Source organism: Dipodomys merriami, unplaced genomic scaffold (assembly GCF_024711535.1).
Source record: "Dipodomys merriami isolate MVZ:Mamm:240054 unplaced genomic scaffold, mDipMer1.0.p SCAF_34, whole genome shotgun sequence".
Taxonomy (NCBI): domain Eukaryota; kingdom Metazoa; phylum Chordata; class Mammalia; order Rodentia; family Heteromyidae; genus Dipodomys; species Dipodomys merriami.
Genome location: NW_027204937.1, coordinates 8,475,325 through 8,494,526, shown reverse-complemented (window position 1 = coordinate 8,494,526; position 19,202 = coordinate 8,475,325). Strand labels below are relative to the sequence as shown.

General features: G+C 42.1%; 1 protein-coding gene across 1 annotated transcript in view; it reads right to left on the bottom strand.

Moving 5' to 3' along the window:
• Nrdc (nardilysin convertase) overlaps positions 1 to 8,584 on the bottom strand; it is a 66,122-nt gene extending 57,538 nt beyond the window's left edge. The window contains exon 1 of the mRNA XM_069987238.1: positions 8,070 to 8,584. Within this exon, the coding sequence (XP_069843339.1) occupies positions 8,070 to 8,263 (194 nt within the window). The 5' untranslated portion in view covers positions 8,264 to 8,584. The remainder of the gene's footprint in view (positions 1 to 8,069) is intronic.
• Between the last annotated feature and the right edge of the window lie 10,618 nt (positions 8,585 to 19,202).

Genomic DNA, 19,202 nt, shown 5'->3' with positions numbered 1-19,202 from the left:
TCAAAGGTATCAGTCTTAGAATATTTTTGAATGTAACTAAAAATTTTCAGGTCATACCCTTGATACCAAATAATCATCTGTGGAAAAACAGAACACACCATGACAAAATGACTTTTTGGCATAAGGTCTGCTAACATGAAGGCAATTAAGATTCAGCAGTTACAGTGAAGATCTGTACCCTGTATGTGCCTAAACATAGAACATAAATTTACGAAGACAAAAGATATTCTATACTAACCCCTTGCTAGCAGGAACACTGAAGACAATGTTAGACCTTCATTGGACTCCAGACAGCACCAGAGAAATCTACATTAACATGCTTAGATAGCCTTTGCCATTTCTTTCCACAAGTTGCCGCCTCTAGAGTCAAAATCCTTTCAACTGTCATCTGCCAGTTGTGTAAAAATTTACTACTCACACTGTTGAAGATGTTATATAATCTGAAATTAATTCAAAATCAACAGTTTAAAAATTACTCATAAGCTGGAAAGTTGGCTCAGTGGTAGAGTGCTTGCTTCGCATGCGTGAGGCCCTGGGTTCAATTCTTCAGCACCACATAAGCAGAAAAAAGCCGAAAGTGGCGCTATGGCTCAAGTGGTAGGGCGCTAGCCTTGAGCTGAAGAGCTGAGGGACGGTACCCAGGCCCAGAGTTCAGGTCCCACAACCAACAAAAAAATAAAAATAAAAGTTATTCATATACTATTTCATGTATATATAAAACACGTTAATAAACTTTTATCTTGCCAATAAATATATATGTTTTTCTCTTGCCCAACTTTTGTTTCATTACAAGGTCTGTTACAACTAAGTGCTTCCAAGGGTTGAAAGAAAATTGTTTCCCTCCTACACAACAGTACTGGGGACAAGTGAAAAATCAACAGATTTTCAGAAGGCTGAGATGAGAGGACCACAATTCAAAGCCTGTTGGGAGCCAAAAGTTAAGTCTCTCAAACTTGATAGGCTTAACTATCTCACTGGAACAACCTGAGGCTGAGTTTACAGAATCCCACCTTTTCACCACGCCTTAAACACCCTGCAGCTACTAACGACCACCTTTTCACCCTGCCCTAAATCTACTGACTACCACCTTTGAACCACGCCCTAAATCCAAGCATATAAATACCCTTGTGTGAAAAATAAAAATTGGCAGTTTGATCAGAATCCTTGTCTTGCTGTCCTTCTTCGTGTCTCTTGTCCCTTCATTCCTTCTCGCTTAGGTTCATTGCCCTGGTTGAAGTCCTGCGGGTCGGGACAAAAGCCAGCCTGGGCAAAAAAGTCCCATAATACTATCTCCAATTAACCACCAAAAATCCAGAAGTAGAGTTGTGGCTCCAGTGGAAGAGCGCTAGCCTTGAGCAAAATAGCTCAAGGGACAGTGGCTAGGCCCTGAGTTCAAGCCCCGGGACCAGCCCAAAAGAAACACACACACACACACACACACACACACACACACACACACACACACACACACACACACACACACACACACACACACACACACACACACACACACACACACACACACACACACACACACACACACACACACACACACACACACGTACATATTTTCCAAGAATATAAATATTTTTTCCAGAAATAAATTCTAAGATGAATATTAGAGAGGCAGAATATTAAGAGAAGCAATGTTTTAGTCCATTTTGTGTTGATATTACAAAATACCTGATTCACAATCAGAAAAAAAAATTCTTTAGTTATGATATGGCACTGACAACGATATCTGGTGAAGGTCTTTTAGCTATGTCACAACATGGAAAATAGCATCATATCAGTGTATCAGAGAGTAGATATGGTGAGAGAGAAAGCAAGAAGCACAAGGAAGGAAAGCTAGGCTCACTTTTTCCTAACAATCCCCTCTCAGGAGAATATATTATTTTCTTTATATTAAAGCACCAACCCACAGGGTGCCAGTTGCTCACACCTGTAATCCTAGCTGCTCAGGAGGCTGAGATCTGAGGACTGTGGTTCAAAGCCAGCCCAAGCAGAAAAGTCAGTGAAATTCTTATCTCTAATTAATCATCAAAATGCTCGAAACAGATGTGGGGCTCAAATGGCAGAGTGCTAGCTAGCCTTGAGCAAAAGAGCTCAGACACAGTGCCCAGGCCCTGAATTCAATCCCTAGAACTAGCACAAAGAAGAAAAAAAGAAAGAAGAAAGAGGGGGGGAAAAAGCACCAACTACTCATTTGTTTTCTTATTAAAATAAGCCAGCCTTCTGTCAACAAGCCACTTTTAGCTACTAAAATTTAAAACCACATTTAAGAGCTTATGTATATGTACTTAGATTTGGAAATAGTTAAAACCACAAAGTGGTAGTAAAGATATGACAAGTTACACAATTATCCCTTAAGTGCCTGTGCCTTCCACCTAAAAAGACTTAGCATACCCTATCCAAACTTAACAATTTAAGGCTAGAATCTTAGTCATTAATTATTACATATCGGGAACTTCAGCTACCTTTACTTAAAGTATCTAATTAGCTACCTACTTACCTACCTAAAACTTTAAGTCAGTAAAAACCATTCTGCCCACTAAAGCAGGAAAAAAAAAAAAAATCTAACCTCTATTAGAAGTGAGGAAAGGTAGAGGGGAAATAGAGAGGAGGAAAATAGGTCAGAGAAGGAGGGGGAAAATGGGGGATGTTTGAATGTTAACAGTTTCTACAAATGATCAAGGTTTAAAAAAAAAAAAAAAACACCAAACATCAGTGGTTCACATCTGTAATACTAGCTACTCAGGAGGCTAAGATCATGGTTCAAAAGCCAATCTGGGCAGGAACGTCTGTGAAAGTTTTATCTCCAATAACCACAAGCCAAAAGTAGAGCTGTGGCTCAAGTGAGAGAGCACTAGCCTTGAACAAAAAAGCTCAGACAGCACCCAGGCTCTGAATTCCAGACTAGTCTATGAATCCCAGCCCCAATACCAGCACGTACACACACAAAATAAGTTATGTTTTTATCATGCAGCTATTCAAAAGATTTTAATGCATTTCTGAAGAATATTTACTTTGTTAATGAGTTTGGATCTCATAATTTCTAGTTCATATAAGACTAAGAGAATGCAAAAAAAAAAAATAGACTTAGATTCAGGTATCAGGACAAGCCCCTAGATCAGGACAAGCCCCTAGAATTCACACCTACAAGTACATAATCATATCTTCTAAACTCTGAGATTTTATAATCACATCATTAATGTGTTTATCTACATACAAATGAAATTAATGCATCACATAGTGAAGCATTATTAATCCCTGGGATTTTAGTTTTTAAAAATATCAACAGCCAGGCTTAGTGGCTCACACCTATAATCCTTGCTACTCAGGAGGCTGAGATCTGAGGATCAAGGTTCAAAACCAGCCTGGGCAGGAAAGGCTGTAGACTCTTTTCTCCAATTAACCAGGAGAAAACTGAAGTAGCACTTTGGCTCAAGTAGTAGAGAGCTAGCCTTGAGCTGAAGAGCTGAGGTACAGCGTCCAGGCCCAGAGGTCAAGCCCCACAACCAACCAAAAAAAAAAAAAAAAAAAAATCAACAAAACTCGTAGTTTTCCCATGCAATACAAAAGAAAATGTTCTGTTGTTTTCTGCTGAACAGATGCCTACGGCTTCCACTTACAAGTGGGCACTCCCCTCCTAACCTATTTAAAAGTCAGCAGATGTCAATGCAGTTGAAAGAATTTAGTAGTAAACAAAATAAACTCCCAGCAATTAGTACCATATTCAGCTGATACTTTTTCCTAAAGTATATTGGGAATGTAAATAACGAATCACCTTGAGTCTCATCAAAATTTAGAAGATCACGCCTTTAATGAGCTCAGATGCTTTTTCTTTTGTTCGGTCTTGGGGTCTGAACTCTGGGCCTGGGCATTGTCCCTCAGCTCTTCAGCTCAAGGCTAGCACTCTACCACTTGAGCCACAGTGGCACTTCCAGCTTTTTCTGCTTATATGGTGCTGAGGAATGGAACCCAGGGCCTCATACATGCAAGGCAAGCCCTCTACCACTGAGCTACCTTCCCAGCCCTCAGGTCTTTTTTTAAACAGTTTAAACATGGGAAGTGTTCCACACTTATTTTTGTCAATACAAACTTCCCAACGTTAAGCACTGTTCAATGTTAAAATAATTTACTATTTAAAATGCACCACTTTTGGGGCTGGGAAGGTAGCTCAGTGGTAGAGCGCTTGTCTTGCATGCATGAGGCCCTGGATTCGATTCCCCAGCACCACATAAGCAAAAAAGAGAAAAAAACCGGAAGTGGCGCTGTGGCTCAAGTGGTAGAGCGCTAGCCTTGAGCTGAAGAGCTGAGGGACAGCGCCCAGACCCAGAGTTCAGGCCCCAGGACCGGACCCCCAAAAATAAATAAATAAATAAATAAATAAATAAAATGCACCACTTTTAATCCTATCCATCTAGAATTCCACTCTTACTCAATAAAGATTTGAGTAATAGTTCACAACCTAGCATATCTAATCCTTCCAGAAGAAAAGGAAATCAAACTTACCTGACAAACACTTCTCTAAAAAGGCACAACTGATGTTGTGATGTTGAGATATTGTCAACAATTCAAAAAGCTAAACACAAATTATACATATAGAAAAGTAAAATTCTATAGGCCATTAGGAAATACAGACTGATAAACCTTCTAAGGTATGATTTCATTATAACATTCCTTTATATATAGGTCCTCTTCTGGTGCTTATTCATTCATTCAAACCATAATTATGATGGCTGTATACAGTAATGGGTCATGTATGCTAAATTCTTCAGAAATACAATGGAAGGAGGAAACCTGGGAATGTTTCATAATTACAAACACCTAAGTCCTGGAAGATAATTTCGTTTTCTGGGTTTCAGACTGTCTCATATGTTTATTTCTCATTCCAAAAATTCACCGAATTTAACTTTAGCTAAGTTTAAAGATCATTTGGTCTTCAAGTTTTCCCATCTAAAAATCTAGCCGGGGACCGGTGGCTCATGCATGTAATCCTATCTACTCAGGAGGCTGAGATCTAAAGATTATGGTTCAAAGCCAGCCCTGGCAAGAAAGTCCTTGAGACACTCATTTCCAATTAACTCCCAGAAAATCGGAAGTGGCATTGTGGCTTAAAGTGGTAGAACACTAGCCCTGAGCAATAAAGCTCAGGGACAGCACCCAGGCCCTGAGTTCAAGCCCCACGACCAACAACAACAAAAAAAGTAACACAACCTTTCCTTCAAAAGCAAATAAAACTTCAGGATATAAAACATTTAAAGGTGAAACAGATGCTTCTGAATGTCCAAATTATTAAACAGTGCTATGTCCAAGTTATTAAACAGTGCTATTTGTAATCACTATAAAAATAAGAAAGCTGAGACTAACACAATGATTTAATGAAGGCCACAAGACTGTGATGCACCATACCTATTAAGAATACCAATACCTTAAGACTTTGAGGGTAGGTATGGGAAGAAGAAAATGGGAGAGAACAAAGGAAAGGGTGACACTGAACAAAAAGCACTGCATTCTTAACCTGACATATGAAATTGTAATCCTTTTATATAACACTACTTAATAACAACACTAATTTTTTAAAAAATAAAAAGAGTACCAATATTTAGCAGGGTACTGGTGGCTCACACCTGTAATTCTTGCTACTTAAGAGACTGAGATCTGGGGATCACAGTTAAAAGCCAACCTGAGCAGAGACTCTTATCCACAATTAACCACCCAAAAAAGCTGGAAGTGGAGCTGTGGCTCAAGTGGTAGAGTGCTAGCCTTGGGCAAAAGCAGTTCAGTGACATGTAAGTCCCAGAGTCCAAGCAGGAGGACACCAAATAAATAAATAAATAGACTATCCTATCTGTTAAGAATACCTGTTCTGAACTGGGAGAGTGCAAAAGGGGTGACATTGTCCAAAAAGAAATGTACTCAGGACTGGGCACCGGTGGCTCACACCTGTGATTCCCTAGCTACGAGGAAGCTGAGATCTGAGGAGCCCAGGTAGGAAAGTCCATGAAACTCTTATCTCCAATTAACCACCAGAAAACCAGAAGTGGCTCTGTGGCTCAAGTGGTAGAGCATTTGCCTTGAGCTGAAGAGCTCAGAGTTCAAGCCCCACAACTGACTCAAAAAAAAAAGAAAATGTACTCATTACCTGACTTATGAAATGGTAACCCCTCTGTACATGACCTTTACAATAATAACAAAATTAATAAAGAAATTTTTATACCTGTTCTGTTAAGCATTATCTCCTTTGAAGTCTTGCCTAACTTTCCATGTGGAATTTCTCTCTTCCACCTTAATATATTTATCACTTCCTGCCTTATTGTATACTGGGCTTCTATAAAATTTTAGTGCCTTAATTTTATTATTTTTTAAGTGTGTCTGTCATACTCACTACGGTGTTTACATTCCTCCCTGAAAAAAAGGGACCATCTTAATCATCTTTTGGTATTTTGTCACCCAGAATAAAATGTTTTTTTGACCAAAGAACATTTAACCTAGATCAGCACCTGGCACACAACAGGATTTATTTAGTAAGTATTTGTCAAATCAGTTTGCAGAAAACAAGGTCACTGAATACTACATCTAAAGAAGTTAGAATCTATTCTGACACATCAGCTATTATTAACATTACAGAGGAAAAAAGAAACTGAAGCTATTACTGAAAATTTAATTTGGAATGCAAAAACTAAGCAACTTTTTAAATCAAGTTTCAACTTGCTTATTTACATATTACCAACACAACCACATCTTTGATAAGAAAAAGAATATTTAGCTCATCTCCAAATTTGGAGTGAAGTGAAAGGAGAAATTAGGCTGATCTTAAAGTTTTTTTTTTTTAAATCGGTCGTGAGGCTTGAACTCTGGGTTTGGGTGCTGTCTTTGCGCTCTTCAGCTCTAGGTTAGCGCTCTACCACTTGAGCCACAGCATCACTTCCGGTTTTTTGGTGGTTAATTGGAGATAAGAGTCTCACAGACTTTCCTGCCTGGGCTGGCTTTGAACCTTGGTCCTCAGATCTCAGCCTCCTAAGTAGCTAGAATTACTGGTGTGAGCCACCGGTGTCTTAACTTTAGAACTCAGTCATCTGCGAAATGGGGAGGGAGGAGGGAGGTGGAGTTTGGAATGAAAAACATTATCTTTTTGCTTAACCACTGAAAACTTGTAAGAAATTTGGACCCACAAATCATCTGCCTTTTTTTAATTAAACATGAGCATTAAAAATCAGCAAAAGGTATTTGGAGTCAGGGTTTCCCACACCAGCTGATATTTAGCTGTGTAATTTTGAGCAAGAAGCAAACTCTCTGGGTCTCTCATTTCCTTAAACCTGTAAAATGAAGCTGTTGTACAGTATAAGCTCTGCTTAAAATCATTATCATGATATTCTCTACGAAATAAGCTAACAACTAAGCTAACCTGAAGAAAACATTCAGGTGGGGAATGACACAACAATTATTAGATGGACGATTCTGTATGAACCAAAGGGAGAACACTTCAGGAAAGAAATCCTAAATACATCTACCACTCACCCAACGGAGGCCCACGTTCTCCTGTATTTTTGGAAGAAGTCACAACAATCGGTAAGAAACAAGCCATCCCACCTAAGACTACGAATGAGGCAAAGTTTTTACTGAAGACAAGCCATCCTCAAGTGACTTACAGAGAGAGAGAGAGAGAGAGAGAGAGAGAGAGAGAGAGAGAGAGAGAGAGAGAGAGAGAGAGAGAGAGAGCGTTTTGCCTCTTTCTCTTACAGACAGCCGAATCTTCTTGGACAGTGGTAATAGTCCCCTCTCCAAAATTAAGATCCCAAATCTGTCCGCCTTTACACCCAACACCTGCTCTCTTCTCGCTTTAGAGCTTTGGTAAATTCCTCAAAAGCTCTGCATCCCGGTGGCTCGAGGAATCATTTCCCATCCGCTCAGCGGACACACGGAAGCCCCTAACTGCCCAGGCCATCCCCCCGCCCCCAACTCACTCGAGACAGCACTCAGGGGGAGAAGCGTGAGCCCTGTTGCTCTTTCAGGGGAGAAGCAGTGACCTGGGCACCAACAAGAGGCCCAAACCCCGCCCTCACCGGTATTGCTTGGGGTCGCTGGGAGACTTGACGATCTCGGGGTCTCCGGCATTACAGAGAAACACCCTCCGTCCCTCCTCCTCAGATTCATCCGCTCCGGGACGGGCGGCCCGGCCGCTCTCGCCCAGCTCCTGCCCATTAGGCTGCAGGTCAGGGCAGCTGCAGGTGGATTTGGCCTTGTTCCTTCCAGGCATGGTCGGAGCAGGAAGTGGTCCGGCAGAGTCCTCTCACCAACCCCGCGCCCTGCTTCTCCCCGGCGCCGCCGCTAGCTCCCGCCCGGCCTCACACGTCCACTTCCTCCCGGTGGCCCAGACTGCAGCGACCGTGACTCTCCTCAGCATTCACCACCGAGCCGTGGCGATGGACATCCCGCTTCCCAGGGCCCAACCTCTCCTCCCACTCCTCCAGCCGCTCCTCCTCCTCCGCTTCCCAGAGGCGGCGGCGGCGGCGGCGGCCGGCGCTGGTGCTGCCGCAGCCGCTGGGGAGGACAGGCCTGAACCCTCCCCCAGCCGGGTCTCTCTCACGCCAACTTCCCTCATCCCCCGCCCTCCGGGCCGCCGGTGACGCCACGGACTCTAGCCAATCATGAGGCAAGAAAGCAGTCACGCTCACAGAAACAACCAATAGGAAGAGAGAAGAAGAAACACCAAAGGCACCAGGCCGGATTCTTGGTACACCCAGAGAGCACTTCGAAACCTAATGTGGGCGGGGCGAGGAGGGGAGACGACGAGAGCTGCGCGGAGGACGCTGGGAGCGGTGCGCCCGACTCTGTCTGTGACGTAGCCGCTTAGAGTCACTAAGTAGTGCTCCGCGTCCCAGAGAAAAATATTCCCCAACAGGAAAACAGAGAAGCCAGGGGAAAAACGGAGCCCCAAAGACTTGATTCCAGTTCCCTGCCCCTCATAATCGTGGCCGAGCCTTTGACCCGGCACATTACAAAAGCAGGAAAAACAAAAAAGAGCCTGGCGCCGGCGGCTCACACCTGTAATCCTAGCCACTCAGGAGGCTGAGATCTGAGGTTGGCACTGTTTGAAGCCCAGGCAGATAAACCTGAGAGATGTTTTGTAGTTTTTACCATGAAGGCCATATGTATTCACATCAAGCCCTCGTAGTCAGAGATAGTATTACCATGTTACAATGGAGAAGACAATCTTGGAGATCCTCCTTGAATTGCCCAGCTCAACTTAGGCGATCAAAAGCATGGCTAGGATATGGGTTTCAGTCTGTACGACCTACGGCCAGTCCAGACAGGCGAACCTGAGAGATTCGTGTCTCCAATTAAGCACCAAAAAACGGAAGTGGAGGTGTGGCCCAAGTTGTAGAACAACGTCCATGCGCACAAAAAGTTCAGCGACAGAACAAGCCCAGGACCATACACCAAAAAATAAAGCAACTGACAGTAAGATACAATGTACTGATACCATGAGATCAAGCATATATAAGGAATATATATATGAATAGATGGAGAAAGACTCAAAGTGGAGAAATATTTTTTATGAGGAAGCAGAAAAAGGATTATAAGCCATGAGCCACCGGTGTCTAGCCACAGTTTACTTTTTAAAGATGGTTTTCACTGTCTTTTTCTTTTACTTAATAGAACACCTTGATAGTAATAACCAGCTGGCCGCAGCCTGCCCAGCCACTGACTTTACATGGTTCTCTGCAGAGGGTGGGGCCTTAAGCGGCTGACGTCACCGCCCCCGGGGCAGGGTTGTCAAGAGGTGTCAAGTGGTTGGACAATGGGGAGCGTGGGGGAGTGGCATGAGTGGCGGTTGAAACCGGTAGAGCCGTTGGGGGTGGGGGAGGGGCTGAGCCTATATATAGGCTGCATGTGTGTGGAGAGGGTGTGGAAAGAGAGAGAGAGAGACAGTGGGGAGAAACACTGCAAGAGCTAGGCCTGTGGGAAGGCCTGAGGCCTCTACTAGAGCAGAGTAGAAAGGCCTGTGGAGAGGCCTGCAAAGAAGCCTGCGGAGAGACCTGGGGAGAGGCTGGGGAGAGTAGAGAGGCCTCCAGAGAAAGAGGAAGGACGGAAAAGCCTTTCCTTTTGGAGGTCTGGGGTTTGGAGGTTTGGTCAGGGCTTGGAGAGTTAGTGGTCGAGACTGCTCTTGGTTCTGGCTTGCTAGCCCAGAACAAGGTAGTTGCAGGCCCCTTTTCTGGTGTAAATAGCGTAAATAAAATTCTTTTGTCACCTTTAACCATGCCTCGTGAATTGTGCTGCTCTTTGAGAGGTCATAATATGATGTCTTGACTTTAACCATCTGATATTTTTTTTTGTCAGTCCTGGGGTTTGAACCCAGGCAGGGATTGGGCTCTGTCCCTAAGCCTCTCTGTGCTCAAGGCTAGTACTCTACCACTTGAACCATAGCACCAACTTCCGGCTTTTTCTCTTTATGTGGTACTGAGGAATCGAACCCAGAGCTTCATGCATGCTAGGCAAGCACTCTACCACTAAACCACATTCCCAGCCCTCCCTTTTTTACTAGTTTATATTAGCTATACAGAGTCTGCACCTCTTTTTAATTTTATTGTTAAGGTGATGTACAGAGATGTTAGTTACAAGTAAGGTAGTGAGTACATTTCTTGTGAACTTGTTACCCCCTCATTTTTCTCCCACTTTTGCTCCTCTTTTAAAATCAAAAAGGAGCAAGGTCATTTAGGGGAGAGAGGAGGAATGAAGTAGGTAGTATAGCTAGATGAGGAAACAGAGGAATTACCTTATTTTTAACTAATATCAAAAGAGCCAGTCTCAAAAGCAGGGAATAAACATACCTCAGATAAGCTTTCCTCCCATCATCTTTTTTTTTATAGTAAATTACAAATTAAGGAGTATAGGAGGGACTATCTAATCTTTCTTTGAAATGATAAAAAAAATCTGAAACTTTTAATGAATGACAACAGAATAAAAATACATATCTGGAAAAGGAAAGTCCTGAAGTTTACCTAAATTTTGATGGGCCACACCAGTTTTCTCCCACCCAGAATCACTGTCTAAGGATTAGGAGATGCTAGATTATAGTTATTTGAGTATTCAGTGAGTAAAACATATTTCTTTTTTTTTCTTTTTGTTGGCGGGGGGCCTGGTCATGGGGCCTGAACTGTGGGCCTTGGCACTGTTGCTCAGCTCTTCAGCTCAAGGCTAGTGTTCTATCACTTGAGCCACAGAGCCACTTCCAACTTTTTCTGCTTATGTGGTTCTGAGGAATCAAATCCAGGGCCTCATGCATGCAAGGCAAGCACTCTACTACTGAGCCACCTTCCCAGCCCTGAGTAAAACATATTTCTTGGCAGTAGTTCTTCAGTTAGTAAAACATATTTCTAGCTAGTGCTGACTTCTTTATATTATCCTGATAAGAGTCCAGAAATCATCAAATTAAAAACATCTTGTCAGGGGCTGGTAGCTCATGCTTATAATCCTAGATACTCGTGTTTTGAGATCTGAGGGTCACAGTTGGAAGCTAGCTAGAGTAGAAAAGTCCCTAAGATTCTTCATTTCCAATTAACTAGCAAAAAGTCAGAAGTGAAGCTGTGGCTCATGTAGCAGAGTGCCAGTCTGGTGCAAAGAAGCTAAGCTTCATATTCAAACTCCAGTACTGGCATACACACACACACACACACACACACACACACACACACACACACACACACACACACACACACACACACACTTTAAATATCTCATTTGACTACCACTGAGTGTTAGTTAATGTAATGTCTTTTTTTTTTTTTTTTTGGTGGGTCATGGGGCTTGAACTCTGGGCTTGGGTGCTGTCCCTCAGCTCTTCAGCTCAAGGCAAGTGTTCTACCTCTTGAGCTCTACAGTACCACTTCCGGTTTTCTAGGAGTTTATTGGAGATAAGAGTCTCACGCACTTTCCTGCCAAGGCTGACTTTGAACCGCGATCCTCAGATCTCAGCCTCCTGAATAGCTAGGATTACAGGTGTGAGCCACCGGCACCCGGCTTAATGCAATGTCTATTTACCAAAGGAACAAATATTAAACTTAGGAGCAAATTTTAAGGAATTTTAAAATTCAATGATAGATTTGTCTGAACCCCATTATCGATCTTTATCCACCTTTATATTTTGAGAGTCAAAGCAAGTGGAAAGTCTGAAATGTTGGTACTACCCATTAAACTTTCAAGCCTCAAATTATCTTCCTTACTTGTAGAGTCCCCGATTCTCCCAGTAGTAATTCTTTATCTTCTATAGAAGTCTTCTTAAATGCCAATAACACTCCTGGAAAGAGTGGGGATAAAAATAACACCATTTTGTGAATGAATTTGTTTTATTTTTTCCCTATTTTGGGAGTACACTGTGGGCAACTTAAGGTCTTTATAAACCTGGAGTGGGTAAGTAGCTTGTTAAATGTGAGAGAAAATGCAGGATGCAGGTAACAAGAGAAATAGTATCTTCAAAGTGCTGTCCAGGACCCACCCTCTAAGAAATTATACCTTTAGTGCTCTAGTTACTACCTGTCCCACTCACTAATTGCTATTCAATTGGATCTAGGTCAAGAAATAGGTACATTCTTAGAATCTTGCTGTAGGAAACTAAATATGTGCACCATGCCAAGAAGTTTGAGTGATAGTAAAAATAGTTTTTCTTCTATACCATAAATATAGCTCTAGAAGGAATTTAGCATTCAAACTTCAATTAGTAGTGACTCTAAGAATATGCCAAAAAAAATTATAAGTTAAACCAAGCTAAATGTTTCTCATTGCTGGTCTAAAGATACAAATTTTGAAACTGCCTGGAATGGAGAATGTGTAGACACAAAAATGATATTTATAATATATAAATCAAATAATATTATTCCTCATTTTAAAAAAAACAGCTTCCTTTTGTACTTTGAATATAATCTATCTGTTTTCTATAGCCTATAGGGTTCACTTACGATTTCTGTTTTTCTTCTATATCTATAATGTCATCTTCTATTTTTCCCTTTGCTCTAACCATGCTGGCTTTTTTCATTTTGTTTGTTTGTGTTTATTGTTGTATTTCTCCATACCAGGATTTTGATTCCAAGCCTTGTATTTGCTCAGCTGTTTTGCTCAGCTGTTTTGCTCAGCTGGTACTCTACTACTTGAGTAACACAGTCTAGCTTTTTTTTTTTTTTTTTTTGGATCCGGTCGTGGGGCCTGAACTCTGGGCCTGGGAGCTGTCCCTCAGCTCTTTAGCTCAAGGCTAGCGCTCTACCACTTGAGCCACAGCACCACTTCCAGCTTTTTTCTTTTTGCTTATGTGGTACTGAGGAATCGAACCCAGGGCCTCTGGCATGCAAGGCAAGCGCTCTACCACTGAGCCACCTTCCCAACCCCCACAGTCTAGCTTTTTACTGGTTATTTGTTTGTTTGTTTTTAACTGTATTTGGGGGGGGGGCATTGGGGCTCAAACCCAGGACGTTGCATTTGCTAGGCAAGCACTTTTGCCACTGAGCTACATCCCAGCCCTTTAGTGGTTATTCTGAAAATGGATTCTTGCAGACTTTTCTGCCCAGGCAGGCTTTGAACCTCAATCCTCCTGAGTAGCTAGGATAATAGGTATGAGCCACCAGTTCATGACTGTACCAGGATTCTTAAAGTTCTTCCAAACTCTAGGCTATTGCTTCTTTAAAGCTATTATATTGAGCTGGGAAATTAGCTTAGTAGTAGAGTTCCTAGCATGCATGAACCTCTGGGTTTGATTCCTTGGTACCACATAAAGGGAAAAAGCCAGAAGTGGTACTGTGGCTCAAGGGGTAAACCTCTAGTTTTGAGCAAAAAGAAGCTCAGGGACAGTACTCAGGCCCTGAGTTCAAGCCCCAGGACTAAAAAATATATTATTTTCTGCTCCTCTACCTGGTCCATTTAAATGTAGTATCTCTGACACCTCATTAAATATATGACAGATGAAATGTCACTCTAAAAAAAAGAAGCCTTTTCTCAGGATTGTAAAATAATAGGCATTACTTATCATTCACTTCTATATGAGTTCATTGTCTATATGTTCTGTCGATATTAAAATTCCATTAGGGAGTGGTACTCTTGTCTTTTTCCTGCCGAATCCCTAGACTCAAGAAGAGTCCCTGAAATAACAAAACGCTGAAGCAGGAATACAGGTTGACCCATTGTAACAATGAGATGTACAAGACACTATGTAGAAAACAGACTTTACAACTGGGGAGGGGGGAGTTGGGGCGATGGAGAGGGAAGGGATGGTGGGGGAAAAACAAAGGAGGAGGTGACAATGCTCAATAGGAAATGTACTTATTACCTTACTCATATAACTGTAACCCCTCTGTACACTATTTTTTTTTACAATAAAAAACATTTTTAAAAAAAAGAGTCCCTGGAATATATTGAGTCAAGAAATGCTTGTCAAATTAACAATTAAGTGGAGCTGGAAGAACCAAAATATGAAGATCCTGACATTGGGTAAGACTAGGATTACTGAGTGGGCAGAGCTAGCCTTTATCTTTGGGTTTAGAAAGAGATGTAGTTATAGATGTAGCAAAACTTTTAAATAGTTACAAACAGTGGAAATTTAAGAATTATTATCTGACAGCAGCTCCAGCCTCTGCTTTCTTTGTGAAATGTGATATAAAGTCAAAGCACAGAAAGGGAAGGAGATATGATAAGACCTATAATCATGGAATTAGTAAATAAGATGGGTTCCTTTATTGTTGAAATTTCATATATCTTGAAGCCAAGCCCAGTTGCTACTTTTTGTTTCTTAAGTAACCATAATATTTTGTGGAAAGCATTTTTACTTTCACTATGTCATTTTATACAACCTAAATCTGCTATTCACCAATTTATAGATGAAGAAACTGAGAAGTTAAATGATGTTCCCAAAATAACACTTAAAGAAAGTAAGTCTACCAGGCACTAGTGGCTTATACCTATAATCCTAGCTACAACTGTAATCCTCAGAAGGCTGAGATCTGAGGATCAAAGTTCAAAGACAGCCCAGGTTGACAAAACTTGAGCAACTCTTACTTCCAATTAGTCAGCAAAAAGCCAGAAGTGGAGTTGTGGCTCAAGTGGTAGACTGCCAACCTGAGTGGAAAAAGCTAAGGGGAAGTACCCAGACCCTGAGTTCAAGCCCTAGTACCAGCACAAGCAAGAAAACCACTGAAATTGCAAACTATGTAGGTCTGATTTTTTGTTGTTGTTGTTGTTGTTGGTCATGGAGCTTGAACTCTGGGCCTGGGTGCTGTCCCTGAGCTCTTCAGCTCAAGGTGAACACTCTACTGCTTGAGCTACAGCACCACTTCCGGTTTTCTAGTGGTGTATTTAAGAGTCTCTTGAAGTTTTCTGCCCAGGCTGGCTTTGAACCGTGATCCTCAGATCTCAGCCTCCTGAGTAGCTAGGATTACAGGCGTGAGCCACTGGCACCTTGCTGTAGGTCTGATTTTAAACATTATATTCTTTCATCTCTTTCTTTCCTATCAAATACCTAGAATACATAGACCTCTAATTCACAAATTTGGTCATTAATAGTCCTTGTGGTAAACTCCCAATCCAATCTCCTTTTTTCCTTCCTTCCTACCTTTCTTTCTTTCCTTTTCTTTTTTCTTTCTTCCTTCTATCCTTCTCTTCCTTCCCCTATCTTCTTTCTTTCTTTCTTTTTCTTTCTTTCTTTCTTTCTTTCTTTCTTTCTTTCTTTCTTTCTTTCTTTCTTTCTTTCTTTCTTTCTTTCTTTCTTTCTGTCCTCTTTTTTTGTCGGTCATGGGACTTGAACTCTGGGCCTGACACTGTCCCTGAGCTCTTCAGCTCAAGGCTAGCACTCTACCACTTGAGCCACAGCCTCACTTCTGGTTTTCTGAGTGGTTTATTGGAAATAAGGATAGGAGTTTCACAGACTTTCCTGCCTGGGCTTGCTTTGAACCACAGTCCTCAGATCTCAGCCTCCTGAGTAGCTAGGATTACAGGTGTGAGTCACCAGCACCCAGCTTCTTCCTTCCTTTCTTTCTTTTCTTTTCTTTCTTTCTTTCTTTCTTTCTTTCTTTCTTTCTTTCTTTCTTTTTCTTTCTTTCTTCCTCTTTCTTTCTTGCCTTCTTTCTTTCTTTCTTTTTCTTTTTCTCTCCTTCCTTCCTTCTTTGCTTCTCTTCCTTCCTTCCCCCACCTCTCTTTATTTCTATTTCTATTTATTTCCTTCCTTCCTTCCTTTCTCTTTCTTTTTTTTTTTTTTTCTGCCTGTCTCTGACTGTCTATAACAGGACATGAACTCAGGGCCTGAGCTTTACTGTTCAAGGATAGTGCTCTACCACTTTGAGCCACAGTTTCATTTCCAGTTTTCTGATGGTTAATTGGAGATGAGTCTCACAGACTTTCCTGCCTGGGCTGGCTTTGAACTATGATCCTCATATCTCAGCCTCCTGAGTACTAAGATTACCAGCACCTGGCTCTTTTTTTCTTGAGCGAAGTTCTGACTGTTTAGCCCAACATGGCCTACCACCTTTTTGTGTGCACCAACCAGTCCTAGGGCTTGAACTCAGGACCTGGGTACTGCCCCTGAGCTTTTGTGTTCAAGGCTAGCTCTACCGCTTGAACCACACTTCTATTTCTGGCTTTTTTTGGGGGTAGTTCATTGGAGATAAGAATTTTTTCTGCCCTCCCCCACAGTATAACCCCTGCTTTCACTGTATTTGATGTCAGTATAATTTGTGGAGGGGAAGGGGAAAAACAAGTTGTTTAAATAAGGATACAGGTGGACCTGTTGCAACAATGAGAAGTACAAGTTGTCATGTCGAAAACGAACTTTACAACTTGGCGGGGGGGCGGGGGGGAGGATTGGGGGGGGACGGAGGATGGGAAGGGTAAACAAAGGAGGAGGCTACAATGCTTGATAAGAAATGTACTCACTATCTTGCCCATGTAATTGTAACCCCTCTGTACAGTATTTTCACAATAAAAAAAAAAAGAATCTTTTTCTGCCCAATCTGTCTTCGAACCTTGATCCTCAGTCTCAGCCTCTTGAGTTAAGTAACTAGGATGACAAACCTGATCCACTAGTGCTCCAATTTGTAATTCCTCTTCACTTCCTGAATGCTAGGATTACAAATGTGTCACCACACCCAGGTGCATTCTAATCTTTAAACATGATATGCAAAGTAGCAAATGTAATACCTCACATAATTACAGTTAACACTGTAATTATGAAAGCATCTGGCCAGGCCCTGGTGGCTGACACCTATAATCCTAGTTAAGAGGCTAAGATTTGAGGATCAAGATTTGAAGACAGTTCAGGCAGGAAAGTCTGTGAGACTCTTAGCTCCAATTGACCTCCAAAAACCAGACGTAGAGCAGTGGCACAAAGTGGTAAGGCACCAGCCTTGAGCAGAAAGAGCTCAGAGACAGTGCCAAACCCTAGGAGCAACAAAAGAAAAAGAGAGAGAGGAGAAGGAGGAAGAGGAGGAGGATGAGGAGGGAAGAAAGGAAGGAAGGAAGGAAGAAAAGGAAGGAAGGAAGGAAGGAAGGAAGGAAGGAAGGAAGAAAAGAAGGAAGGAAGGAAGGAAGGAAGGAAGGAAGGAAGAAAGGAAGGAAGGAAGGAAGGAAAGAAGGAAGGAAGGAAGGAAGGAAGGAAGGAAGGAAGGAAGGAAGCAAGCAAGCAAGCCTCTGGCTAAATCTCGAGCAGATTGTGAACCTGCACTCAACCAGTCTGAGCAGAGGGGCAGAGCCTGCTGTGTTAGGGATAAATAGGGGAGCAGCCTGCCTGTTCTGTGTGCTAGCTTGCCAGATTTCTGGCTGATGGCACACCCTTCTGCAGAAGTAAATTTTGCCTTCCTGAGACAATACTCTTTTTTTTTTTTTTAAAGCATCTAGCTAGCCAAGCATCAGCGGCTCATGCTTATAAACCTAAACTACTCAGGAGGCTGAGTAGCAGTTCAAAGTCAGCCTAGACAAAAAAAGTCCACGAGAAGACTATTATCTCCAATTCATCACACCCACACACAGAGAAGCCAGACCAGGTAGACAAACCTGAGAAACTCTTATCTCCAACTAACCAGCAAAAAGCCAAAAGTGGAGGTATGTCTCCAGTGGTAGAGTGTTAGCCTTGAGTAGAAAAGCCAAACAACAGTACACGGTCCTGAGTTCAAGCCCCACTACTGGCACAAAAAGCAAACATGTAAGGGAGTATTCGAGGAATTATGAAGATATGTCCAAACAAAATAGGAGCTGGGCACCAGTGGCTCACACCTGTAATCCTAGCTACCCAGAAGGTTAAGATCTGAGGATTGCAGTTCAAAGCCACAGGCAGGAAAGTCCATGAGCCTTTTTTTTTTTTTTTTTTTTTTTTGTCAGTCATGGGGCTTGAACTCTGGGCCTGGGCACTGTCCTTGAGGTTTTCAGCTCAAGGTAGCACCTGACCACTTGAGCCACAGCGCCACTTCCAGTTTTCTGGTGGTTTATTGTAGATGAGTCTCATGGACTTTCCTGCCTGAGCTGGCTTTGAACTGAGATCCTCAGATCTTAGCTTCCTCGGCTTGTGAGACTCTTTATCTCCAATAACCACCAGAAAACCAGAAGTGGCACTGTGGCTCAAAGTGCTAGAGTGCTAGCTTTGAGCTGAAGACTTCAGGGACAGTGCACAGGCCCAGATTTCAAGCCCCACAACCAACCAAAAAAAAAAGGGAGGGGGACTGGGAAGGTGGCTCAGTGGTAGAGTGCTTGCCTTGCATACATGAGGCCCTGGGTTCAATTCCTCAGCACCACATAAGCAGAAAAAACCGGCAGTGGTGCTATGGCTCAAGTGGTAGAGTGCTAGCCTTGAGCTGAAGAGCTGAGGGACAACACCGAGGCCCAGAGTTCAAGCCCCATGACTGGCAAAAAAAAAAAGGATTCATGATAAAGAGATTAATAAATGAAGAATGAATTAAGTGGAGATAACTTTGGTACAGTGTAATACCAAAATGAACATAGAAGGAATGATAGAAATAAATTACAATTTGGCAATTATAATTAATTCAACCAAGAAAGATTTAAAAATCATTAACTACTTGAACAAAATTGATGAAAGGTGGAATTATTGCATATTACCAAAGTAACTCCTCACAAATAGATTTGATTTTTTTTCTTCAGTTCTGGGGATTGAACCCAGGACCTGATGCATACTTTGAAGGCACCCTATCTTTGAACAATATCCTCAGTCC